This window comes from Globicephala melas, chromosome 6, assembly GCF_963455315.2.
Source record: "Globicephala melas chromosome 6, mGloMel1.2, whole genome shotgun sequence".
NCBI classification, from domain to species: domain Eukaryota; kingdom Metazoa; phylum Chordata; class Mammalia; order Artiodactyla; family Delphinidae; genus Globicephala; species Globicephala melas.
Window position 1 is genome coordinate 37,281,390 of NC_083319.1, and position 26,884 is coordinate 37,308,273.

At 43.5% G+C, this 26,884-nt stretch overlaps 1 protein-coding gene across 1 annotated transcript in view; it reads right to left on the reverse strand.

Annotated features, from left to right (window-relative positions):
• Nucleotides 1–4,301: 4,301 nt before the first annotated feature.
• The window catches only part of LOC115867817 (phospholipid-transporting ATPase FetA-like), a 73,727-nt gene continuing 51,144 nt past the window's right edge, over nt 4,302–26,884 (reverse strand). The window contains exons 15-28 of the mRNA XM_070045835.1: nt 25,917–26,082; nt 23,910–24,098; nt 23,075–23,190; nt 17,520–17,684; nt 15,274–15,385; nt 13,889–13,994; nt 13,391–13,538; nt 12,672–12,855; nt 10,968–11,191; nt 9,576–9,659; nt 7,998–8,243; nt 7,688–7,826; nt 6,720–6,850; nt 4,302–6,622 (exon numbers count right to left, since the gene is read on the reverse strand). Coding sequence (XP_069901936.1) covers nt 6,431–6,622; nt 6,720–6,850; nt 7,688–7,826; nt 7,998–8,243; nt 9,576–9,659; nt 10,968–11,191; nt 12,672–12,855; nt 13,391–13,538; nt 13,889–13,994; nt 15,274–15,385; nt 17,520–17,684; nt 23,075–23,190; nt 23,910–24,098; nt 25,917–26,082 — 2,202 coding nt within the window. The 3' untranslated portion in view covers nt 4,302–6,430. The remainder of the gene's footprint in view (nt 6,623–6,719; nt 6,851–7,687; nt 7,827–7,997; nt 8,244–9,575; nt 9,660–10,967; nt 11,192–12,671; nt 12,856–13,390; nt 13,539–13,888; nt 13,995–15,273; nt 15,386–17,519; nt 17,685–23,074; nt 23,191–23,909; nt 24,099–25,916; nt 26,083–26,884) is intronic.

Consider the following 26,884-nt stretch of genomic DNA (forward strand, 5'->3'; position numbering starts at 1 on the left):
CCCCGTAAATAATATCTGCCTTACCATCTTTAACAAGTGTCATGAATAATTTTTACTTTAACGGAACTCATGCACTTCCTGCTCCTAGGCAGGGTGTATGTGGGACATTGAGGATTGTGTTGTCTTCTTCTATCCAAAGAGGGGTGGGGACAGGTGGTCATTCAACAAATAGTTATTAGAACCTCACTAGGTTCCATCCTCTGTGAAAGAGTTGAGACTGAGACCCTGTGCTCTTCCAAGACCCAGGCTTGTTGGGTCAAGGAAGCAGATAAATGTCATACTGTGTAATGCATCCTCAGGCTTCACAGAAGGCATGTGAGCTGAGCTTGGAAAAATGAGTGGGAGGTAAAGGGTGTGAAGGAATCAGCATGTGCAAAAGAACAGAGGGGCAAAACAACTGATATGATTGAGATGTGGGACGTGATGGAGAGAGCACAGCAGAGATGGTCAGGGGTGTGATAATGAAGAGCCTTCCATGACATGCTAAGGAGTTGGGACTCATCCAGCAAGCAGTGGAGAGACACTTTATGTGAAGGCAGGAATGGTAAATCAAATATGAATTTTCGAACTACAATTCTGGGGGCAAAGTGGAGAGGGCTAGGACCAGCCAGGGAGACCAATGGAAAACTGGATGTTTGTGCAGTTAAATGGTGCAGGGTGGGGACTTAGCCTAAACTAGGCCAATTGGAATCCCTTCCCTGAAAATTTGGATTTGGGGGAGAGAGAATTACACCCTTACTCATTGTTAGACTTATAATGGAAATTTGAGAGTGCCGAGTGACCATCTTTTACTTGTCAAATGGCCTGAGTAGCAGAGAAAACCAGTTTGCTGAGAAGTATCAATCTGTGGCCTAGAGAGGAGTCAAGTCTAGACACAAAGAGACCACTCCCCAGCAGCTGGTTCTGCTTCTTACTGAGGCGAGCTTGATTGTTGCCCTAGGTTGATGGCATATCCTTCTATCCATTCATATAGTCTCATTTTTGGCTTCAGCAAGTGGGGGTTACTTCCCGTTATTTGTGTTAAGGGATAATTTTTCAAAAAGGTAAAATCATGAATCTTATACAAATATAAAATAAATCTATATTAAACTCACTAATTAATGAGAGAACCAGTAAGACACTAAGACTGGTTCACATGAGTATTTGACTTTTAGAAATGTAAATTCTCTACCAGACAAAATTAATTTGCATCACTGGGAATAGGAATTATTTGCATTGTTATGGGCAAAAATATTTTGCATTATTATCAGTATTTGAACAGATTTGAACTTAAGAAATCTCACTCTAGTTGGAATGTAGATATTGAATTAGAGGAAAGTAAAGAGACCAGTTAGGAGACTGTGGTAATTATGATGAGAAATGGGAGAGTCTGAATTAGGACAGTGGCTGAGGGGTTAGATAAGAGGAGATAGATCTAAGAGAGATTAAGGGTATAGAATCTATAGCAGTGGTCCCCAACCTTTTTGGCAACAGGGACCAGTTTCGTAGAAGACAGTTTTTCCACGAATGGGGGTGAAGATGGTTCAGGCGGTAATATGAGCGATGGGGAGCGGCAGATGAAGCTTTGCTCGCTTGCCCACCACTCACCTCCTGCTGTGTGGCCTGGTTCCTAACAGGCCACAGACCGGTACCGATCTGCAGGCCGGGGATTGGGGACCCCTGATCTATAGGACTTAATGATTAATGTGTCATTGGGGGGTGGGGGTAATGTAGAGTGAATAGTCTAGCATGACTCTCAGGATCCTCCAAATGCTGAGTTTTCTCCAAAACTCTTTGTACATATCTTAGAAGATTTGGAGCTAGAATTACAGGGAAATGTTGGGGCTAGGACAATGCTCCCTTGTTTCTCTGTTTCTGGCAGTGGTAAATATGGTTATTTCCCCCACAGTTTCTTATAGAAAAAGATGTTAAGGATGAGCCAAATGGTCCCTGACCTTTCCCTGTTCCTGAGAAGCTGTAGATGAGGAACAAGTATAAGCCTATGTAAGTTGGAATCACCTCTCTGTTTTTGCTATTGGCAGCTATCCCATCTAGCTCAAGTGAAAAGATCTCATCACCAACTCAACTTCAGAAAACCCCTCATGGGGTGCTCTCCTGGAATGAAACAGTGTCTTGTCTGTTTCCCTTTGGACATCTGTTTTATTCTTCTCTCTATAGACTAGACACATTGGCGTACTTATCTTCATACTTATAGCAAGTCATGGCCACTTTAAAACGGAGGCCTCTCTTCCTGAAACTATATGACCTTTTAGTAACTATTCTCATCACTGACTTAGTTTCTTGGAATTCTAATTCCCAGAGAGAGCAGGTATATTGGGATTATATATCCACTCTTCACCAGTTGTGGCTGGGAGTAGTGGAGTCAACTGGCACAAATAGGGGACGACCTAGACCCACCCCATCATCAGGAGCTGTGTGGGAAGAGTCAGTAATCTATGGATTTAGCACCATTGAGTAAGTCAATGGGCTCATTTGATAAACCAGTACCTGCATCTTCTGTAGCCCACCCACAAAGTCCTTTGGTTTTATCTTCAAAATATATCCTCTATTCATCCACTTATTTTTTCACTGCTTCCACCCTAGTCTAAGCCACCACCATTCCATGCCTAGACAACTGTAACTGCCTCCTAAATAGTCTCCCTGATGTCACTTTTGCACTCCTATTGCCCATAGAATAGCCTGACCAGTCTTTTCAAACTGGCCTTAAAGCCCTCCACTGCTTCTCATCAGACCTATCTAACCACACTCCCCTTTGCTCACCATGTTTTGTCCACATTAGGCTTCTGTTTCTTATATACAAAGCTTGCTCCTGTCTTCAGGACTTTACACTACTTACTCTGCCTGGCATGTCTTTCCATTAGATTTTTGCAAAGCTAGATCCTTCTAGTCACTTAAGTCTCATGTCACATGTTATTTCCTCAGAAAGTCCTTTTCTGACTACCAAATATAAAATTAGCTACCCCTCCCCCCTCACAGCCTCTCACTGTTAAAGCAGCTGTTGCAGTATCTTCATAGCACTTATTATCTGAATGATCTTGTTTACTTTGACATTGGCTCTTCTACTAGAACATAAGCTTCATGGTAGCAGAAACCTTTTTTGTTGTCTTTCACTGTATTGGCAGCATCTAGAACAGTGCCCAGACATGGTAGATGCTCAATAAATATTTGTTGTATATGGGTGAATGTGATGAAAGGGAGTGTGTGTGTGTGTGTGTGTGTAATTGGAACCTTGAAAGAATGGAATTTGTGGGGTCAGTTTAACTATAAAACCATTTTATTTTGTTTTCTACTCTTTTAACCTATTTATGAGACTTTTACTTCATGAATTTCCTGGTCAATTTTAGGTAGCAATCAGTACTTGTTACTTTAAGTTTCACTTGAATAATTAAGATGTCCACACTAATGAAATTATTTTTTAAACTTCTTACTTTAAAAATAAAGCGTTTCCCATCTCTCAGCTTGGCCCTATTGCAGGTGGCCATGTTCAGTGGGGCTTAGTAGATGTCTATCATTTCCCACTATCTCTTTCCCATGCCCCAGTTTGCTAATCTTCTTTCTCCAGGGCTTGAGCAGGGTGGAGGGAGAAGAAGGTTCTTACTTGACTAATACTGTCATAAACTAGTTTTAGTGTTTGGCAGGTATCTAAACCTGACAGGAAATTGGGTGTCAGTGAAGGCTCCCAGAGGAAGTGACCAAAGCCGCTGAGATTGAAGATCAGATACACATTAGCTAGATAAAGGAAAGAATATATTCTAAGAGGAGAGAACAGAAAGGGCCAAGGCACAGTGGTTTCTGAAGATAATGGAACCTTTGGGGAATTGCAAATAATTTAGTGTGTGCAGCAGAAAGTGGCGATGAAGCTGGGGAGGTAGGCAGCACCAAGGCAGGAAAGCTATGATGATTCACTAAAGGACTTTAAACTGGCAAATGACATGATCTGATTTGTATTTTTGAAAAATCACTCTCTGTGGTGTGGATCATGGATTGGAAAGAAGCACAATCAAAGGCAGGGAGACCTGAGAGGAGGATGTTGGCATAATCTAGGCAAGAAACAATGAAATCAATGGGATTGGGAACAAATAGGAAGAGAAAGACTTGAAGACATTTCTAAGACAGAGTATATGGAACTTGGTAACAGAATGGATTGGATTAGAGGAATGGAAGGGAGCTGTCCAGAAAGACTTCCAGTTTTTTGGTTTGAGCTACTGGGTGGTAGTGCTATTCAGGGAAACAAGAAAAATAGTCAAAGAAGCAGATTTAAATATTCTTTCATTTTATTTGTTCATTTATTCAGTAGACATTTATTAAAGGCCCATTATATGTTATGAATAGATAAGTAAATCAATGATTACAATGCCCTGTGATAAGTGTCACTGACAGAGGTATACACAGGGGAGCAATTGAATAAATAGGACAGATATACAAAAGTCACACTGAGGAATTAGGGTAAGCTCTTGCAGGAGACAATGCCTAATCTGAGTTTTTAAAAAATTGAGGTAAAATTCTCATAACATAAAACATTCTCATAACCCTTTTTAAGTATACGGTTCACGGGCACTTAGTACATTCACAATGTTGTTCAACCATCACCTCTACTTAGTTCCAAATATTCCGAGTTTTGAAGGGTGACTAGGAATTTGCTTGATGAAGAAGGGGGTGAGGGAAAGCATTTTAGGATATGAGAACAGCATGCTTGACCACATGAAGACCAGAAATAGCATGACTGGAGTGAATGCAGATGGGGGAGAAGTAGAAGACGAGACTAGAGAGGGCCTAATAATAATATGTTCATATTTTACCTTGATCCTGAAGGTGTGCAAAATTCTTAAAGGGTGCTGAGCTGGGGCTTGACATGATCAAGTTTGCAGTTCAGAAAGATAACTCTGGAAATGGTACCGGTGATACTTTAGATAGGGGAAAGCCAGGAAGATGAGAGGGGAGATTTTATGCAGTAATCCAGGTCAGAGATGATCAAAGTCTAAACGAGGACAATGGTAGTAATAATGGAGGGAACTGAAAACAGGACATGATGAAGATGCTGAATTTACATTACTTGATGACTTATTAGACATCAGACTATATAGGAAGAGTATTGTATGATTCCCATCATTCTGCTTTGGGTGAATGGGATGATGGTAGTGACATCCTGGGGTGAAATTTTGGGGGAAAATGTTTAATACAGGTTGGTGAGTTTCCTGAGATTCAACTAAGTGAAGGGTCTTAGAGTCAGTTTAATAAATGGATCTGGATCTCAGAAGAGAGATCTAGGATAGAGAGAGAGTTGAGAATCTTCTTTCTATTGGTAAATAAAGTCATGAGATTAGAAGTTGTCACTCAGGAAAAGTGTACAAAGAAAAATGAGCAGAGAACCTAGGGCTGAGCTTTGGGAACTAATATTTAAGGTGTGCAAAGAGGATAGAGCTATATGGTTAAAAGATGTGGTCATACTGAGGCCAAGATAGAGTTTAGGAGCAGGGGGAAAAACTGGAATGGAAGTGAAAACGTAGTTGGGGGGGGAGGGAAATATTGGTCTCGTTCAAAAGGGGTCTATAGACCAATGATATTGCTTGGCCTAAGTTATTATCACTGGGGCCCTAACAGACAATACAAATCTCTCTACTCGAAAATCAGCAATTTATTACTTATCTATAAACTTGTTAGAAGCAATTTCCCAAGTACATACAATTTCTTCTCAAAATAATTTTATGGAATGAAGACAAATGTTCACCAATTATGGCTTATGTCCCTCAAGAAAAGATTTTTTTAAATCCCCTGCAGTCTCCCCCTCCCAGTTCTGAGGCCTGAAAAGGTATCAGTTCTTGGGTCAAAGGGGTCAAAGAGAAGAGAAGGTGGCAAAATCTTGAGCTGTCCTATCAAGGCAGGAACCACCTCCATTCTTTCTTTGGTCCAGAAACTCTCCTTTAGCTTCTTATGACCAACTTTTCATAGCTGCCTCTTCCTTTTGCTACCCAGGCCCTGAATCCCTCAGATAAACCTGAGAAGGGTACCTGGGTGAATATGTTTGTGGGGAGCCCTGGCAAAATTTATGGTTGCTCTGGGTATGGGAAATAGGGCCCAAACTAAGATTCTTAGGTCCTATTTTCTTTTCCCTTCCCCACATTCCCCCTCTTCACCCATTATTTCCACATTTGCTTGTATGGATTAAAACTTGGAAGGGCTGGTAGAGGGAGGCCTGACATCGCTTTTTCTTGAAATGCTGTAACTCTGACAGATGTCTGGGGGCCCTTTACCTTTCCTTGCCTTACCTGGGCATAGCCTTCTAGGGAATGAAGAGGCTGAGCGCCTGGAGTGAGAGTGGAAGAACAGGTTTATGCTGGTTTCCAGGGATTCTAATCTCTCCTTATTAAGTTGTGTGAATACAAGGGAGGAAGCGCAATGACTGACTCCTTTAGGGCTTCTGTAAAGGCCTCTACTTTTTAAAAGGAAAGCTGTTTTTCTTGGACAGTTTGGCCCTCATTGTCTTGCCGGAAGTGATGAGGGCCCCAAAGCCCTGTTTGTGGGAGAACGCATAGGCAGAACGTTGAGAGCTTGCATGTTTCCGTTTGGTCCGGCTTGGGTGTGGCAGTGGATGTCTCATGCAATGATGAATTCTGTCAATAATCTAAAGCCAAAGCATGGGGCACAGGGTTTTTAATCCACAGAAGCAAAGGCAAAGAGGGTCATGAATTATATCTGGGTAGATTCCCTGTTCCACTCACCTCGTCCACACTGACGGGCCAGAATAGTGGTTTGAGAAATTGGTACCCAATCACAGGCAACATACAGAGGACCACACTGAGGACAATACCCAGCCACATTTGCGGCAGGTTCAGAGTGTTCCTGGCCACACCTGTAAACAATGAGCCAGAAGGGAAAGGCAGAACCAGAGCCTAGAGGAAGGGGGCTGTCAGCCAGAACTTAGGTCTATCTCTTCAGTCCAAAGAAAGAAGTTATTGATTTGGAGACAGTTAGTCTCCTGAGAAATATAAATGTGAAAGGATTGCACTGAGGTTAGGTCCTTGGTGCAGCCAAAGTCACTGTGAATTCACATGCCTTTGTCTCCCTCTAAAGGCCGGGCAGGGCAGGAGAGGTGGGGGTAGGTTATAGGAATCCTAGAGCATTGGCCTGGACACAAAAATGCGATAGAGGGTTTTGGAAGGGAAAAATGAGTGGCTTGACAGGAGGTAGGAGCCAGCTACATCTACACGTCGACTCTGTCTGTATTTTGTCCTCATCACAGTGGAGATGAGAGAGAGGGAAATTAATGTGGGAGATAAGAAGGCAGTATGCCACAGTAGAAAGGACATTGGACTGGGAACCAGGAGACCTAGATTTGAGTTATTTTTTAAAAACCTCCAGTCTCTAAAATGGTATAATAATCCTTGCCCTGTCTGTCTCACAGGATGCTTGTAGAGACCAAATTAGGTAAGAAGCTTAAAAATATCTTAGAGACTCTAATGAGGTAAAATATTTCACCCAGCTAGATTTTGAGTCCTTTTAGGGCTGAGACCATGTCATAATCATATATATATATGATATGTATATATATAATATATATATGATATATATATGACAGAGCCTAACACATAGTAATAGCTGCTCAGTAAACATTTATTAAACAAATGTACTTGGTTCACACTACCACCCCCAGCCCCAGCCCCTTGCCACAGACTGGGCAGAATCTTACCTAGGAACTGGAAGATGTTGGGGAACATTAGGCACAAGCCATCACTGTACAGGAAGAATAAGATGCAAAAGTAGAAGCCCAGGCTACCCCAGGTGAAGATGTGGCTTATCATTGTCCAGTAGGTTGTCTCCAGGGCAATCTGAAAAGCACCCTCTTATGTTCATTAGTCTACAACCTGGGACCTGTCAGCCACCTCCCTTCTCCAATTTTGTAAAGGAGGATGCTCCCTTCCCACCTTCCCTCCCTCCTTCCCTTCCTCTCTTCCAGACAGGCTCCCCACCCAATCCCCTTACCCCACCACTGGCCACACCTGCACTGTGACCACGCAGAGCAAGGAGGTCTGCACTATCATGGAGAAGGACTGGTAGTCGGAGATTTCCTTCCCATCACTGCGCACTGAATTGTAAACGGTCCCCATAGGGATAAAGAACAGCACTAAGGAACTGTAGATCCCATGCATCAAACACTTCACAAATTCCTTCTTGTTGAAATAGAGGTTGTGCTGGCCTGGCTCATACAGCTCTGGGAAACGTAGGCTCCATGTTTCATTCACATCCTGGAAGCACCAGAGGGTAAGAAGGAAGGCTCAGGGTCTCTCCATAGAAGATCCCATTTCTAACAGACTAGAGGCTTCTCCCCTTACTGAGTCTGCTGTTAGGCTGCCTAGGAGTTTCCTCATGGATTACTTGAGAAGTGGAACCAGAGAACAGAGCAGTGACCACAGACCCTTCCTAAAGTCCTACTCTCCAGGCAAGGATATACGTGGTGGAAGAAAGCTAGAAGGGCAAGATGTGGAGTTAAGAAAGGGGGCAATTAGGATTGGGAATAGCTGAAGGGAGGACTGGAGCTTGGGATGGGGAAGGCAATTGGGACATGAGTCCCCAGTTTTAAGTGTTCCTTTAGTTGAATATCCTTTGTGTCAAAAGCCAGTTGGAAGAAAGTGGGAAGCCAATGGAGACAAGTTAGTCCCTTAGAGGTATCTGTGTTCTGTGATGCTGCTCCCATTCCCATAGCTACTGGGAATTCAGGTGAGGGAATTCTCTGCGTGGATGACATTGGATCATCTTTATCTGCTAAATCCAAAACTTTGGATAACAAAGCTGGAGGCTTGTTTTGAGATGTTGTGGATCCCTAGAGTTAGACCATTGAAGCTGGATAGGACTGTTGAATGACATAACTCACCCCCCTTGTTGCTCTGAGGCTGTCAGCTACTTTACGGAGAATTTCCCTTCCTACCCCGATGGAGACCAGGAACCATGATCCCATGATGTCTTCTTTCAGCTACCTTATTCCTCTTTGGAGGCCCCTTTTCTATTCCATGTGCCCAGGACTGGAGATTGGGTAGAAGAGGAGGGAGAGGTAGGGCACCAGGACCCTCAATGCCCAGGGAATTTCTGAGAGGGCTAAATGGTATCCCCTAGGCTGACTCCCTATGATTCAAGGCATCATATACCCATACTCCCATGTTTGGCCTTCAGGATTCCCACCTAGGCCTCCCTGAATTGGCTTATCTCATTATCTCTCTATGGGTCGCTCCTTTCTTGAAGCCCCTTGCTTTACCTAGTCCTGCACCAATAACTCTATTTCCTTTCACTTTTTTACACACTCGATTTACTCTGCAGCACAATTTCTGTGTTTCTCTCTACAAAGATAAAATTCACACAGGAAAACTTGGATTTCTACAACTGATGTTTATTCTCTGTGGCAGAGGATTCTTTACTTTATCCAATGATACCTCTGTAGGTGATCAGCTCCCTCCCTTGCTCTGTAAATTATTCCATTTACATTTGACTTTGTAGAGCTTGGCTATTGCTGTCCTCCTCACTCCTGGGAATACTCTTCAAGGGCCCGGGGGCTTCAGCCCTAACAGGCTTGCTGCTGGTCTTACCTGGTCAAACAGACTCAAGCCCAGGACAGGGAGGGAGGTGTAGACCAGGTTGTAGAAAGTGATAAACCAGGTATCATAAACTGTCTGGAAGAATACCAAGGAGATTTCTTAGACTCTTCTCTTCTCCAAAGTCTCAGCTCCACCTCCCAGGTCCAAGAGAAGCCCTTCTGCCCTCCACCTACCCATCACCATACCAACCTAGAGCAGGATTTGGATTTCCGAAATCTGACTGAGGAGGTTGACCCCAGACTCTGTTTGGTCCCTGGGTCCCAGGCTGGGGTAAGTCCACATCAAACTTGTTTGTGGCCAACCTGACAAGGCTGATTTAGACCAACCCCACCATGACCTGTACTGCTCCTCCCTACACAGAAAGGACCCAGAGTGGCTGCTAGGGAATGCTAGGTGTAGCCCTGCACTCCCAGGCATGTAAGCCTCTGGGTTCTTTATCTGCTTATGGCATTCAGTAGTTTCTATAACCCTGGACATTTTCTAACACTGGCAAGCAGAACAGACCCGATGACCCTTCCCCAGCTGGGTGCTTCATTCTGGGCCTAGAGAGGGCTCCTTTCTTTACTAACCACAAGAGGTCAGCAGTAACACATACATACACATACACCTCCCACAAACCAGGCTGGCTTTGTTAGACACTAGGGGTAGACAAGCCTACTATTGTCTGCTGACTGGTCTGTTTCCCCTGGAGCCCAAGGTAACAAAGGTAGTAGGGATCTCCCAAGATAATCATTCCTGAGGTTGTTTCTCTTTGGGAATCCTTGAGAGACTCCTGAAAAACTTCTCATAGGAAAAGGGACTTCTCGTAGAACATCAACATCCAAGTGTCACCTCTCCCCACTTGTGGGGGAGGCTTCATATTCATTAGAGGAAAGATAGGGTGTGTTTGGCAGTGTGGTATGTCTGGGTGAGGAAGGAGAAGTAAAGGGAAGCTGTGTTTCCAAGTATGGCTACAGGTAAATGCCAGAACTAGTCTGTCTGGCAAGACCCAAAGGCCCCTTGAGACTTAGCCTGTTCCATAAAGATTACTCTGGACCCTAAAAACCCTCCCAGATCCAGGAATCTCACCCCCACCCCCATTACATATGTTTGGAAATTCTAGGTCTCTGTGTCATGGAAAAGATGAAAATATCTCATGGGAGAGTTCTGTTGGTAGGAGTCAAGGCCAAGTCAGAGCCAGGACAGAAAAGTTAGTGTTTAGAAATCTAAGGTTAAGTGTCGGGTTAGGAGATGGGATCATCATGGGTGAGGAGTTTAATGGATAGATGACAGCACGTCATACACACGTCTCTAGAGGAGAAAAGGGGTTTGAACTGGTTGAAGTGGGGGGCGATTAGAAAAGACCCAGTTGACGAGAGTGGGGAATGCCACTTGACTTCCTACCTGTGCAGAGAACCCGCTGTAGAAGGCATACCAGAAGTGCACCAGAGTGAAGGCAAAGTTTTTGTAAAAGAAGTAGCTGAGAAACTTGCACATGCGATTATAGGACCAGCGGCCGTGGACCAAGAGTAGACGCTGAAGATAGCGGAACTGGGAGAAGGCGTAGTCACTGTTGAGCATGGCCTGCATTCCCTCCTGGCCATTGATGCCGACTCCAATGTGGGCAGCTGCAAAGAAACCCCAGAAACTTCTCAGCCACAGAGCTTGTCTTCTGGGCTTCCGGCCTGGGAAGTGCCGGGGAAGTGTAAAAGGAAGGCTGAGATCATGTTGCATAAGGCCCTTATTTTACATTTGAAAAACACTGGTGGGCCCAGCTCAAGGTGGCACTCACTTATGGAGTCTTTTCTCCTTAGTGGATTGCCCCTCCCCCACAAGTCAGACAACAACTCCTTCATCTGCCCTTTGTTTCGGATGCTGCCACTCAAGAACACCACGTACAGCTAGTACTAGAAAACTGTCCTTGATGGTTTTGCACCTACTATAGCCATCTGGGCTCTTCCCTACTGCCCAGATGCTGAGGTAAAAATTTCTTGTTATCTCTCGAAGTCACTTAAATCAATTAAAGATGCAGGATGAATGTCAACCTAACATAGTTTTTAATTACCTAAGTTTACCTAAGGAGCCAAAATCCAACTGTTGGGAGGAATACGTGATGTACATACTTTGTTAGTAAGAAACGAGTTCTTCAGGAAGCTTAAGGTGACTTTTTCTGGATAAAGCAAGGATTATGCTTGATGGAAGGTAAGACTTAAGTTTCTAAAAGTTTTAATCAGTCTGTTGTAATATAGGCCAAATTCTTTGATCTTCTGGTATATACCTATTACATTGCTTAACAGAATAACTGAAACCTCTAAGGCTCTAAAAGCCAATGAAGTTCTAGAAAGTGGGGAAAAGAGCAAGAATACTTCCTAGTATTGAAGCCGAGGCTGGAATATCTGCTAGTGTTTCCAGTACGGGGAGAGAGGTTGGACTAGAGGACCCCTAGATGTTATCCATAACTCACAGAACCACAAGTTGCTGGAGGCTAACAACATTCAGCTGAAATTAGCACCAGTTTCAGCCATTTGCTTCTGTTGGTCCGAAGCATCAGTAAGTTTGCTGTTCTTCTCCAGCCAGGGGAGTCAGGGCAAGCTCTTGGGAATATTGCCTCAGAGAGGAAAAGATCCCTGCATCAGGCTGCACAGCTAATTCCCTGGTTGGGCAGCCCTGTAGTCTGTCTAACATTGCTCAGCCCTACAGCCTTCAAAAAAGGAACAGACCACGACTCCTGCCCAGGGGTCCTTTCTGTGGGCTTTGATGCCATCTCAGAAAGATGGCGTTGTAGTTGCACAGCCTGTTGTTCTGTGAATATGCACACGTGTTCTTATTGGAGCCATGGGTATCTGAGTGTGTGTGAGTGTTAACGTACATGAATCTGAATGTGTGTGCATGACTGTGGATGTGGGCTGGTGTAATGATGTGTAAACAAGTGGGAACTGAGGTGTAGAGGAACACGAATGAAGCTGCAAAACACTATAAATGTACAATACATATGATATGCAGGAGAGTGAGCCAGCAACACAGTGCCACCCAGATCAGTTTTGCCCATGGAAGAAGGGAAGAGCAAGCCCGTGGCTAGGCACTACAGCCCCTCCATCCCTCACATGCCTTTGATCATGCTGACGTCATTGGCCCCATCCCCGATGGCCAGTGTCACCACCTTCTTGTACCTCTTCACCAGCTCTACCACCTGGGCCTTCTGAAGGGGTGTCATCCGGCAGCAGATCACTCCCTTGCACATGCACGCCGTTCGCAGCAGTTCCAACTCCAGGTTCCCTTCTAGAGCGTGGGCCTACAGCACCAGGACACACCCACATTCCAGACTGCCCCAAGACTCTTGGGACAGAACCTTCCTAGGCCCTCTCCTTCCCCTCCATACTCCCCTGTCAGGCAGAGCTTCTCCCCAGGTGCTCCACTCCCAAGGGCAGCCAAGCCCGCAAGTCAGTTCTAGGCATCCTGACCCAGCCTCCAGTGGAAAACCAGTGAGGGTCTCTCACTGGGTCAAATCAATTGACTGGGTTATAAGGCCAAGTGATTTTTTGGAGGACCTGGTTCTGCTCACTTCCCCCCTTCCCCTATGTGATGGGCCACATCAGTAGTGAAGAATTTGGATAAGAAAGGACTATGCCCTTGGCTTCTCTTTCCTCGTTATTCCTGCCTAGAGAAGGCTGGGGAAAGGTGTCTGACAGGCAAGGGTACCTGAAGGAAGAGGGAATAGGGTAACTCATGGAATAGCAAAAGGATCTTGAAATTTCCCTGAAGTGGGTTGGACCTAGGAAAAAATTCCTTGGAAGAAGAGAACAGAGTTGTAGGTCTGTGTTGCCCACCAGACTGTAGCCATTGATGATCAAGCCGTAGTTGCCATTGGGCATCTCCTCGGGTATTTTGAAGGGCATTCGGGGATTTGTGGTGAGGTGACTGTTTACTGGGTCGGATTCCAGTAGAGACTCAGGTTTCATCTTTTCCCTTGCTGACCTGAAAGCCAAGAGTAATGGTTAGTGTCTGATCTGAAGCCCCAGAGCTTAGGAAGGAAAATGTGTCCTCTGCAGAGCACCTCCCAGGGCCTCATACTCAACTGCTTTCTGAGACCTGCCACTGCCTTAGGTCCCAGACCATCTACATACAACACTTCTCCACCTCCACACTCCAACTCCTTGAGCCCTAATGCTTCTTCACAAAATTCTCTCGAATATTTTAGGTTTTTTTGTTTTTCCCTCCCCCATTTCTTCTCTGTTCCTTCTGGTACTGTAGGAGCCATACTGGGTGAAGTGATGGGTGGGAAATCTTGGTTCCAGGGACAGGCTGTGGCAGCTCTCCCATCGTACCTGAGTTCTTGCCGAACAGTCTCATCATCCTTGCCTTCCACGATAAACATCCCATCCATTTCATCCTCAAATATGTTACAGGCATAGGCAATGTTCACAGCAGTCTCTGCAGGGCAAGGGGGAACACAGGTCGCATTTTGGCTGGAACAGGGTCTTTACAGTGTACAGGTACAAAGGCACTAAACAATGGCCTGCAGAGCCCATATGTCCATATTTGCCATGGATGCAGTCAAAGTGTGTTTTTCGTGAGCCAGTGGAGACTATATTCAAACATCCAGAGGAAAATGTCTACCTGGTACAGACTTGCAAGTTATTTATCAATAACTAGGATCATTCTGGCTTAGCTTTCTCTACAAAGCCTTCCCTTATTTCTTAAAGCAATTCCTGTCTGTATTCACTTCCGGCAATCTGGGTACATTTCCTTGAACAGCACTGTGCCTGTTTCTATGCTAGATTTTATGGGGGACTGAGATATATTTAGGTTGTAGTCTTTCCTTTACATCAAGAAATCTTGAATTTGGAATAAAGTCATACTAAGGAAAACAATTTTTTTTAATTAAGTCCTGAACCTTGGCTACAAGTAGTATCAAAATTCAGAGAAGAGATTGCAATTGTCTTAGAAAGTTTCTTATAGCAAGGCCTTAAAGGATGAGTAAGATTTGTTTAGGGGGAAAAAGAATTTCAAATGGGGAAACAATCCAAACAGAGGGCATAGAATAGGAATTGGTTCGGGACATAATGAAGATATGGTCACATTATGATGGAGATAAGGATGTGTAGGTAGCAACAGATTATCAAGGTCTTGAAGTCCAGACAGTGGAGTCCGACTTTACCATGTGAAGTTGCTGTAGGTACCTGAGTAGAGGAGTAACATCACAAAAGCAGTATTTTAGGAAGGTTAAACTGATGGTTGTACATAGGCTATATTGAAATTAATAAGGTCACGAGACAGATCAGTTCAGAAGTTTCTGCAGAAGTACAGCCAACAGGGGACAAAGGCTAAACTAGGGTGGTGGCATAGTTAAGAGGATTTTCAGAATTAGTGGAACATGGTAAGAGAGTAAATCTTTGGGACAACAGAGAGGGTATAGTCAAAGACAACCCTGAAAGTTTTTAGCTTGTGAGTTCCTGGATGACAGAGGCCATGTCTGACTGATTCATCTCTGTGTTCTCCATGCCTAATACAGTATCTGGCATAAAGTACTATATATGCTTAGCAAATTATATGCAAGACTGGGAGTGAAGGTGTCCTCTAAGGACTTGACCTGGGTTATAAGGTATTTGTCAAATAAATGGCTAAGAAAAAAAGGAAATGAAAAAGAAAAAGAAGAAATGGCTAAGGTGGACAGGGAAGAGAATTGGTCAGGCAAGGAGCTCCCCTTTACCTTGCTTATCTCCAGTTAAAACCCAGATTTTAATTTTGGCTTTCTTCAGGGTGATAATCGTCTCGGGTACTCCATCCTGCAGCTTGTCATCTATGGCTGTGGCCCCTAACAGCTTTGAACAGAAATATCAGTGAGTGAGGCAAAGGAAGAGGCTCACTGCATTTAGTGGTACCCAACAACTCGACTGGCACCTCAGCATCCTCTTTAGCAAGCTGGCTGTGTCCTGGCGCGAGGACCCCAATGGTATGAAACTCACTACACTCTGCCCCTCAACAGACAGCTTTACAACCACACACTGAAATCACATTTAGAAACATAGAATATAAGGAACCAAAGGGGGAAAAGACTTGCCCAAGTCGTACATGAAGCTTTGTGCCACCTCTAAATCCTCTGTTTCTCAACACACTCTCACTTCTCCCTTGCTTCACAGCACGTTTCCTGGCTTTGGTCTCCAAAAGCAGTGGGTCCCAGACAAGGGATCCCCAAATCCAACTCCAGTTTTTCTTTCAACTCTAAAAGGGCTTGGATGAACTTCATTTGTTTGTACCTACTGAGGGCCTCTAAGGTTTTCAAGGCCTTTCCCACACTACATTGAAAGTATGTTGGTCCAACACCATGCCGTCTCTCAGTGATACCCTAATAGTACCGACTGAACACAGGGATGGGCACCGGCACTGGGTCTGAGGAACTGACAGCCGGACAAACTACTGACTGATTTCTGCGAGGCCTCTAAAAGGACAGACTAGAAATACTAACCACAGAACTGACTATGGAAGGAGATTTGTGACCTTTGGGATCTCTGAATTTTCCCATTTGGTATCAGCAATTTCTCTTTTTATAGCAGAGCCTGTATCAATCTGGTCAAAAATCTTGGGGTCATCTTTAACTTCTTTTATCATATTCTATAATCTAAACCATCAGCAAATTCTGTTTGTGCTACTTTTAAAAGTGTACAGAATTTGACCATTTCTCACCACTTCCACTACTTCTATCTGGTCCAAGCCATTATCATTTCTCACCTGTACTATTACAACTACTTTCTTTCTTTCCTTTTTTATTGGGGTATAGTTGTTTTACAATGTTGTGCTAGTTTCTACTGTACAGCGAAGTGGAGTTCCCTGTGCTACACAGCAGATTCTCATTAGTTATCAATTTTATTCATATTAGTGTAAATAGGTCAATCCCAATCTCCCAGTTCATTCCACCCCCCCTTCCCCCCCTTGGCGTCCATATGTTTGTTCTCTACGTCTGTGTCTCTATTTCTGCCTTGCAAACCGGAAAAGCAACTACTTTCTAAATGGTCTCCCTGGGTCTGCATTTGCTCCCCTACAGTATAATCTCAACATGGCAGCCAGACTGATCATTTTAAAAGCTATCACATCACTTCTCTGGTTGAACTCTTCAACTGTTTTCCATGGCTCACTATAAGTCTTTATACGGGCCTGTCAAGACCCCTTACTGCTTCTCTGTTTCATGTCCTTTTATTGTCTCCTCCTCACTTACACTGTACCAGCCACATGAGCTGCCTTACTGTTCTACTAACAAATTAGGTCTGCTCCTATTTCAGGGTCCTTGTTCTTGCTGTTCCTTCTTTCTGGAAAACTGATTCCCCGGAGATCTGCTTGGTTTGCTACCTTCTTCAGGTCTCTGCTCAGATGTCTCCTTCATAGTGAAGACTAAGCACCCTATTTAAAATAGCAATTATACTCTACCCTCTACAATACACACACATATGCTGATACTCCCTACCTTTCTTCCTGGCTTTATTTTCTTCCATAGAACTGTCATCACCTAACATACTGTATATATATTAGTTTTTTGTCTGTTTTGCCTACTACTACATGCTCAGGGCTTAAAACAGTACCTGGCACATAGGAGGCACTTAATAAATATGTTGAATGAATGAGTGGACGTTATTGTCTTGATTATTCCATCAATTAGTTCTGGATCATCTAATTTGTACATTATTCAGACCCTGATTTCTTCCAGATTTCTTAGCTTCTGTGGACAGCTTTGGGATAAGAAACACTACAAGAAAGATGAAATTTACAAGTACATTCTTTCCTTATTTATGGATTTCAAAGATCCAAGATATCCTGAATCAGCTTGGATTCCAGTATCTAGTATCCAGAGAGCCTGAACCTATGATTTGCTGGAACCCATTCTCAGAGCCCTTGCTCAGTCTCCCGACTGCTCCCCCGCCCCCAATCCTGCCTCCAATCGGTCCCTGGCTTCCTCACACTAACCATCAGGTCTTTTTCGATCTCTTCACAGACCATTGATATTTTATCTTCCCGATTCTCCAAAGACAGATAGGCTTCACTGTGCTTCCTGCTCCAGTCCTGGAAGAATGCATTGTCCAGTTCTCGGTAGGCCACCATGAGGGTGCGAAGGCCATCACTGGCAAAATCCTGGAAGACATGTGTGCACTTGGGCTGGGTTAGGGCTGAGTTAAGGAATGACAGAGTAACCCCACAGGCTCCATCTGCCTGCAAGATAGGGTTTATTGGTTAATATCACAGGGCTAGTACCTAGCCTAACCAGAAAGCACCTGTTCAGTTTTCTCAGTCAAACGTCCTAAGCCCCAATAAAGATGTTAAAAAAAAAAAAGTGAAAAAAAAAAAAAAAAAAAAAAAAAAACGTCCTAAGGATGGTGCCAGCATAGCTGGGGATAAAGGCTGAGAGTACATCTGAGAGACAGCAGATTCTAACTTCCACCTGTGGTTAGGTAATTTGCTGTGCGACCCTCGTAAAGAATGACGCCTTCTAGATTTATTTCTTGTAAAATTGGGATAATAATTCACCCTCTAAAGAGAAGATAATGATGTCTATAAGATGAGAAAGAAGAGAGTAATAAAGTACAAAGGGGGCTTCCCTGGTGGCGCAGTGGTTGGGAGTCCGCCTGCCGATGCAGGGGACACGGGTTCGTGCCCCGGTCTGGGAAGATCCCACGTGCCGCGGAGCGGCTGGGCCCGTGAGCCATGGCCGCTGAGCCTGCGCGTCCGGAGCCTGTGCTCCGCCATGGGAGAGGCCACAGCAGTGAGAGGCCCGCGTACCGCAAAAAAAAAAAAAAAAGTACAAAGGAATTCTTATAACAAATAATCAAGGGTGTTACTGTTTTTTTACAGGCTAACATTTATTTATTTTCATCTCTCCCTGCCTTCGTTCATCAAGTATTCAATGGGCATCTCAAATAGCAAATTTGTGTATTTGTCTACAGCTGGGTGGCTCAGTTAATTAGTCATTGCCAGTAGTGTTAATGAGGCCACTGCTGAAATGCTCTCTGGGTGAGTCAGCATCTTTTGCTCTTTGGCCACCAATATATCCTAACCACGCATAGCTAACTATCTTACGGAAGTATACTCTTGGTTATAAGGAAAGCTAGGTGAGAGTGTGGGTAGTTTAGGGCACAATTCATATTTAACTGAAGGAGGGTTAGAAGCAGATTTTGTGTGTTGAGAATTGAATAACAATTCTACATAATCACTGTTTTGTTTTTTGGTTTTTTTTTTAGATGCTGCACTGTGCGCGGCACATGGGATCTTCTTAGCTCCCCGGCCAGGGATCAAACACGTGCCCTCTGCAGTGAAGGTGAAGTCTTAACCACTGGACTGCTAGGGAAGTCCCCATAATAACTTAATAGTGAGCTTCAAAATAATTCACTTTGGCATTATAAGAGCAAAGAGAAACAGAATTTATCATCTTGATATTTTGTTCTTAGTTCTCTGTGTAACGCCTGAGTACTTCATGTTAGCTGTCAGGTAAAATTAATATAAGGCAGTATATGCAGAGAATGCTATCTCTTAAACCTCTGTACTGTTGGCAGGTGAAGCTATAAAAAAGAAGGCTGAGAGAAGATCTCAAGAGACTTCTTAGGAAGGAAATATCTCCATACTGTTTTCCATAGTGGTTATACCAGTTTATATTCCCACCAACAGTGTATGAGGGTTCCCTTTTCTCCACATCCTCTCCAACCTTTGTTATTTGTCTTTTTGATAATTAAAAATAGAATCACCATATGATCCAGATCCAGCTATTCCACTTCTGGGTATTTATCCAAAGAATATGAAATCACTAATTCAAAAAGATACATGCACCCCTGTGTTCACTGCAGCATTATTTACAACAGCCAAGATATGGAAACAACCTAAATGTCCATTGATGAATGGAATACTACACAGCCACAAAAAGTAGAAATCTTGCCATTTGTGACGAGATGGATGGACCTTGAGGGTATTACGCTATGTGAAATAAATCAGATAAAGAAAGACAAAACACCAAACGATTTCACTTATATGTGGAATCTAAAAAACAAACAAATGAACAAACAAAACACAAACTCATAGATACAGAGAACAGATTGGTGGTTACTAGAGGAGAAAGGGGTTGGGGGGGTGGGTGAAATAGGTGAAGGGGGTCAATTGTATGGTGATGGGTGATAACTAGACAAAGTGGTGATCACTTTGAAGTGAATACAAAAATCAAATTATAATGGTATACCCCTGAAACTTATATAATGTCATCTACCAATTTTACCTCAATAAATAAATAAATAAATATATATATATATTCAGCAATTTAAAATATACATCAGCCATTTTATAAATTTATTTATTTTATTTTTGGCTGTGTTGGGTCTTCGTTTCTGTGCGAGGGCTTTCTCTAATTGCAGTGAGCAGGGGCCACTCTTCATCGTGGTGCACAGGCCTCTCCTTATCGCGGCCTCTTGTTGCGGAGCACAGGCTCCAGACGCGCAGGCTCAGTAGTTATGGTTCACGGGCCCAGTTGCTCCGCGGCATGTGGGATCTTCCCAGACCAGGGCTTGAACCCGTGTCCCCTGCATTGGCAGGCAGATTCTCAACCACTGCGCCACCAGGGAAGCCCCAACATCAGCCATTTAAAAAAAAAAAGAAGGAAGAGATATGGCAGAAACTGATTTTGCATGATACTGATAAGAGGACTTGGCAAGCTTAACAATACACTGACAGATTCCTAATCCATTCAACGAATACTTTAGCAGCCTGTGTTAACATTATTTTTTACTTATCCCTTACTAGTATGCTTTTTTTTTCTCTTGTGGTGGGAAAACTGGGGCCCTGGGGCCAAATTATGACTGCTGCTTGTTTTTGTGTGACCTGTTTGCTGGATTCCTGTCTTAGAGGGCTTGGAGCTGTGCTTCTGCATGAGTGGGTTTCTGGAACTTGACTATTATAGGTGTATCCTCAGTAGTTAATAGATTGTAGTGTTTTAGGCTCTACTATGGGTATCTGTTAAGGTTGGAAGCAGGTCAAAAGATCTGAAATAGTTTTATGACCCCTCTTTGAAGTCAGTCTGTGGAATATATGCTCATTGAGAAGATACCCTAATTCATGAGTTCTGGAAGGTTAAAAGACAAGTTTTCAGAGTAGCCCATAAAACACACACACACACACACACACACACACACCAAAAAAGCAAAACTGTGGCCTCAGGAAACCAGTATAAGACATAAGAGTTGTCCTATGTGGGACGCTTCAATGACTTTTTCAAAAACTTGAGATACAATGTATGTACCATAAAATCCACCCTTTTAAAGTATACAATTAAGTGGTTTTTAAATATATATATATTCATAAAGTTGTGCAACCATCACTATTATCTTATTCCCAAACATTTTCATCACCTCCGAAGAAACCCTGTACCCGTCAGCAGTCATTTCCATTCCGTTTTCTTCTAGCCCCTGGTAACCACTAATCTACTTTCTGTTCTATGGATTTGCCTATTCTGGACATGTCATATAAATGAAATAGTAAAATATTGGCCTTTTGTGACTGGCTTCTTTCTCTTAGCATAATGTTTTCAAGGTTTATCCACATTGTAGCATTTATAAGTATGTCATTCCCTTTTGTGACTGAATAATATTCACTGTACAGATTTATCATATTTTATTTATCCATTCATCCATTGATGGGGATCTGGGTTGTTTCTACTTTTGTGCTATTATGACTAATGCTGCTATAAATATTAGTGTACACGTTTTTGTGTGACTATAAATGTTCATTTCTCTTGGGAATATACCTAGGAGTGGAATTGCTGGGTCATATGACAACTCTATGCTTAACTTTTTCAGGAAATGCCAGACTGTTTTACAAAATGGTTGCATCATTTTACATTCCTGTCAGCAATGTATGAAGGTTACAATTTCTCTATATCCTTGGCAGTGCTCATTATTGTCTGGTCATCTTTTCGATTTTAACTACCCTACTGGTGTGAAGTAGTGTCTTGTGATTTTTGATTTGCTTTTCCCTGATGGCTGACACTGAACATCTTTACATGTGCCTTCTGGCCATTTGCTCTCTGACTTCTATGAGTTAACGTGGGGCCAAGCCAAAATGGCCCTAATAAAATAGCACTTCCTCCAACCTATTTCTTCTTTAAAATATTTTTCTGATCTGCCCCTTCCCCATCACATCCCCTGTCCTATTCCCCCAACCCTTTATATATCCAGGTTTAAGGGTAGAAACCCCAGCGAGCATGAAACTGGTTTTCCCTTCTAATGTCAGCAGACTGAAGCCAATCTCTCTTTCTGATATATCTCAAGTCCCAGAGGGTGGAAGTGGGGTGGTGTAGGTAGGTACCCATGGGGATTCTAATCCTGTAAATAACATAGGACGGTGTCAAACAGTCCTCTACATAGCCCAGGCCTGGTGCCTGCTGCTCCATACCCTAAAAGCAGTCTTTTCCCATCATGGCTGGTGGGGTGGGGCCTCCCATACCAGCAGGCCCTATTCTTTTAATTAATTAATTAATTTTTGACTGCGTTGGGTCTTCATTGCTGCACGCGGGCTTTCTCTAGTAGCGGCGAGCGGGGGCTACTCTTGGTTGCGGTGTGTGGGCTTCTCATTGCGGTGGCTTCTCTTGTTGCAGAGCACGGGCTCTAGGGTGTGCAGGCTTCAGTAGTTGTGGCATGCGTGCTCCGTAGTTGTGGCTCGTGGGCTCTAGAGCGCAGGGTCAGTAGTTGTGGTGCACGGGCTTAGTTGCTCCACGGCATGTGGGATCCTCCTGGACCAGGGCTTGAACCTGTGTTCCCTGCATTGGCAGGTGGATTCTTTTTTTTTTCTTTTTTTAAGAAGATGTTGGGGGTAGGAGTTTATTAATTAATTACTTTATTTTTGCTGTGTTGGGTCTTCGTTTCTGTGAGAGGGCTTTCTCCAGTTGTGGCAAGCGGGGGCCACTCTTCATTGCGGTGCGCGGGCCTCTCACTATCGCGGCCTCTCTTGTTGCGGAGCACAGGCTCCAGATGCACAGGCTCAGTAGTTGTGGCTCACGGGCCCAGTTGCTCCGCGGCATGTGGGATCCTCCCAGACCAGGGCTCGAACCCGTGTCCCCTGCATTAGCAGGCAGATTCTCAACCACTGCACCACCAGGGAAGCCCCGGCAGGTGGATTCTTAACCACTGTGCCACCAGGTAAGTCCAGCAGGCCCTATTCTGAAGCAAAGCAAATTCTAGATGTGACCACAGGACCTCCCGAGCCAGGAATCATAGAATGAACTGTTCTGACTGTGGTAAGTGTTCCGACAACACAATCCTCTTCATGCCCCTGGGATCCTGGGCCACCCAACTCCTTCACACAGAAGGTGGCAATGTGGTCAGTGAGAATCCCACAGAATTAGGTAGTTTTTATTCTTCTATCAATTAAAGAGACACAGACACCAATGTACCCCATACTGAAACACACTGACATGGGGACATATATATGGACACACATCCAGATACACAGATCCATCCACAGCTTCCCTCCCCTGCAACCTAAACACTTACATCTAAATGTTCCATGGTCACGTCTCTGAGGGATCTACAGGATGGATGAAGTAGGTGAGAGAGGATCGTGTCTGCACCCTTGCAGAATAACATTACGCGATCTTCAGGTGTCCTCACTAAGGATAAGCAAATTAAGCAAAGTAACCATATAGGGCCATTATTACAAGAACTTGTCTGGGCCACTGAGAGATGGCAGGAGGCTGTTCCCATGACATTTGTTTCTGACACCTTTGGGGGCTAAGCACTCAATGAGTGGTCACACAGGATGAGTGATGTGGTGAGGGCTGGTGAGAATGAGAGAGGACCTTTTGGAACCAGTTTTTCCATGGGTTCAGTATCACCTATGGAAGACTCTGATACAGAATCACATTTAGCTTCTCAAGTCCAAGTTCCAGACCAAGGCCCACACCTAATAAGGACCAAGGATGAAAAATGACTTTCTTCCCCTTCAGCCTGAGGCCCAAACTAACTGAGAGCAAGATAGTATTAATTTCCTCTATATTGTCTGCCCCCATTTCTTATTCCAAGTTCAGGCTTTATGGGTTTATTCTCTGTTCTTATCTTGGCTTTGAGGGTTCTGACAAGCTACTACCCAGGATCACTAAATAAGGGCCCTAGCACATGGCAGTAAGCTCACATATGTGTATATGAGAAAATATAAAGGATTATGAGAGAGAAAGTGGGAATGGCTATGTATTTGTATTTGAGGCAGAGTGCCTGTGAAATGGCATGTGGGCAGGAGAAAACATTTGTGTGTAGATAGAGGGGAAAGTCAACATGTGAATGTATATGAAAGACAAATAAGGGGAGAGGGCCGACTAGGAGGGGCACCCACCAATAACAGACATCCTCTTGCGCACACTGTTGAAGTCCAAAATAGCCAGTAGTTGGTAGATTCTGGTTTCCCCCATTTCGACTACCATGATTGTCTCAGACGTGCGGGAACGGAACACAAAGCCAAAGTTCCTGGCAGCAGTGACCAGGGCACCTTCATCTGGGGACTGAGCCTGGTAAGTCAGCTCACCTGGCAGGAGAGAAGAGAGCAGCCAGAGCCCATAGAGATGTGCAGATGAAGTCCACCCAGAAGTGAGATTGTCTTCCAAGTGGCTTACATAAAGATGGAGCCCAGGAGGGGACATCTTTCTTCAAAATTTCCACCCAAGTCTGGCCCTAAAAGGCCAGGTTGCATAGAACAGGTCAGGTTTTTCATTCTTTCCCATATTCTCAACTCATTTCACAGACCTGAGTTAGTATTACAGAAGTACACGGAACATGTGTACAAACGAAACATAGGCAGTTGCTTTCCAACTTTAGCGGGTAAAGATGGCTCGGGAGATTGTTAAAAATGAAGGTTCCTGGGCCCCACCCAAACTTACTGAATCCAGAATCACAAAATCTGGGAGGATGGCCCAGGAAATTGAATTTTAACAAACCTCCTGAGTGAGTCTCATGCATATGGTCCTACATAAAGTGCTCCTGCATAGGACTGGCTGCACTTTGATGAACACTGCTATAAGGTAATAAGATTGATAGTTTAGTAAACAATTAAAAAATATATATATATATGAATGAGTATTGTCACCTTTGACACTCTCACCCTGGGAAGGTAAATGACTTACTCTGTTGAATCAATCTTTCAATCTGATATTACTCAAGACATTTCTGGAACTCCTCTTTTAGAATAATCCCCATAACCTGAGATAGATTATTTCTCTTTTGAAGGTTAATTTGATTTTTAAAAACAGTTATACATCATCAGAATCTTATACTTGTGAATAAGGTAGGTGGGGGAGTATAATTTTAAGTCAGACATAAGATGTGTCTATGGGATAATAAGATTACTTTCTTGTGTGTTTCCTACCTTGTCACTCAAGGCAGTAAACATAGACAAGTCCAAATATGCTTCAAGTAATACCAACTTGTTGGAATATCAGACCCGGAGAGGCTTGTGGAAGGGTGGGAGCTCATGGGGCCAGAAGACATGAGATTTGGGTTCTTATCCCATTTATACCTTTCTTAGCTATAGGATTTTAGTCGTCACAATGTCTTTTTTTAAAAATTGGGGTATAGTTGCTTTACAATGCTGTGTTAGTTTCTGCTGTACAGCACTTAATTTCTTTTAGCTTCAGTTTCCTTTGCTATAAAACTAGGATCATTTTTCTTGTTCTGCAGAGGGCTGTTGTGAAGATTGTGGAAGGTAATATAAATGAAAGCAACTTGTAAAATTATAAAGTGATGTACAAATATAAGGTGTTACTCATGGTGGTATTATATTAAGACTACATTGACTTTGAAGGATGTGATTTACTTGGCTGCCTAAATTGTTGTTTGCTAAGGAAAAAAGTCTTCTTAATTTAAAATCAGTAATTTCTGAAAAAGATTTTGATAAATTCATGGATGACATAGTCATATTTGGTTACTAAAGAAATTAGGGTATATGGGGATACCTTTAAATTGTGAAGCAACAAGAGGATGACTCAACTCATCCTTCAGGAAGTCTTATCAGAGGTAGTGGGGTTGATCTTGGCAATAAATCAGATAAACTCTGTGACAGAATATTACAGAGTCTCAAGGTCCGAAGCTCGCTAGATAGCACCAAGTTTGACCCCTATCCAATGAATGAATCTTCTTTAAGACAAAGACGTTGTTTTCCACTTGAATATATTCAGTGACTAGGAGCCCACTACTTATCTTGACTATCCATTCCATTGCTGGACAACTCTTCCTATTAGAAAGTTCTTTAGATTAAGCCATTACAAACGATATCAAACAATCCCCCCCTCCAATCAGCCTAGACTCTATGACATATTCTCAGTCCATGAGGCCTCAAGCCCCTTCTCACCTTCTACTTTCTCTTCTGGTATCACGGTATGACACAATGAGAGTGACAGGAAAAACAAGTGTACCCAGCGATCTCCCCTTTTCACTGCTTCCACCAAAGTCTTGTCATAAAATGAAAACTTAGGATCAGCCAGTCTGTTGTAGGAGAAGTCGACCTTTTCTGTTTTCTGGAACACATAAGCCAGAACAAACAGCAGCTTGACACTTTATAGAAGGTCGACCTGGGGGCAATTTCTGGAATGTGATGAGAACTCTTAGGAGGATGGGAAAAGAAAAGCAAGATAAGTGAAAGAGACCCTGTGCTGGTTTCTAAGCCTCTGTAGCTCTGACCTGGTCCATCCATTCACTTGGAGAAGATCCATCACACAGGAGATAAGCTAGCACTGCTTGGCAGACCCTTCTTGCCCTCTTTCTACTCCAGCTATCCTGAATGATTAGTGGCCATCTTCAGGCTCTATTCTTCCAAGTCCCAAATCCATGATAAATCAAACCTGAGGACATTAGAGAGTAGCTGTTCCCTATTAGTAAATGGTTTCTGGAAAAAGTCTTGTCTCTGGCTGTCCTCTGCCTGATTTTGGGAACTGGGAAGGGAGCTAGGTACAATGACATCACTGTGTTGCACTATCCCTATTTTACCCCACAAGGGGGCTAGAGAGGAATATTGCAAGACAGAAGCAAGGCTGTATAACAAGGAAGCTTCAGTACAGACTTCTTGTTCGCAGACTTCATTTTATACCATTTTGCATACCTGATTCAGCATACCTGATTCCTTCCTGCCTCTAGTCCTCAAGGTTATTGACCCTGCCTCAATCTGTGGACCTAATATTAATATTCACTACCATTTTCCTGGCTATGAGCTTGGCTCCTTTAGATGTTGACTAACGTTCTTCACGTCAGGTAGGCTGCTGGTAGGCACCTGGGGTAAACATTCTTTTCTGGCTCAATTTGGTCCTGAGACTCTCTTATGCC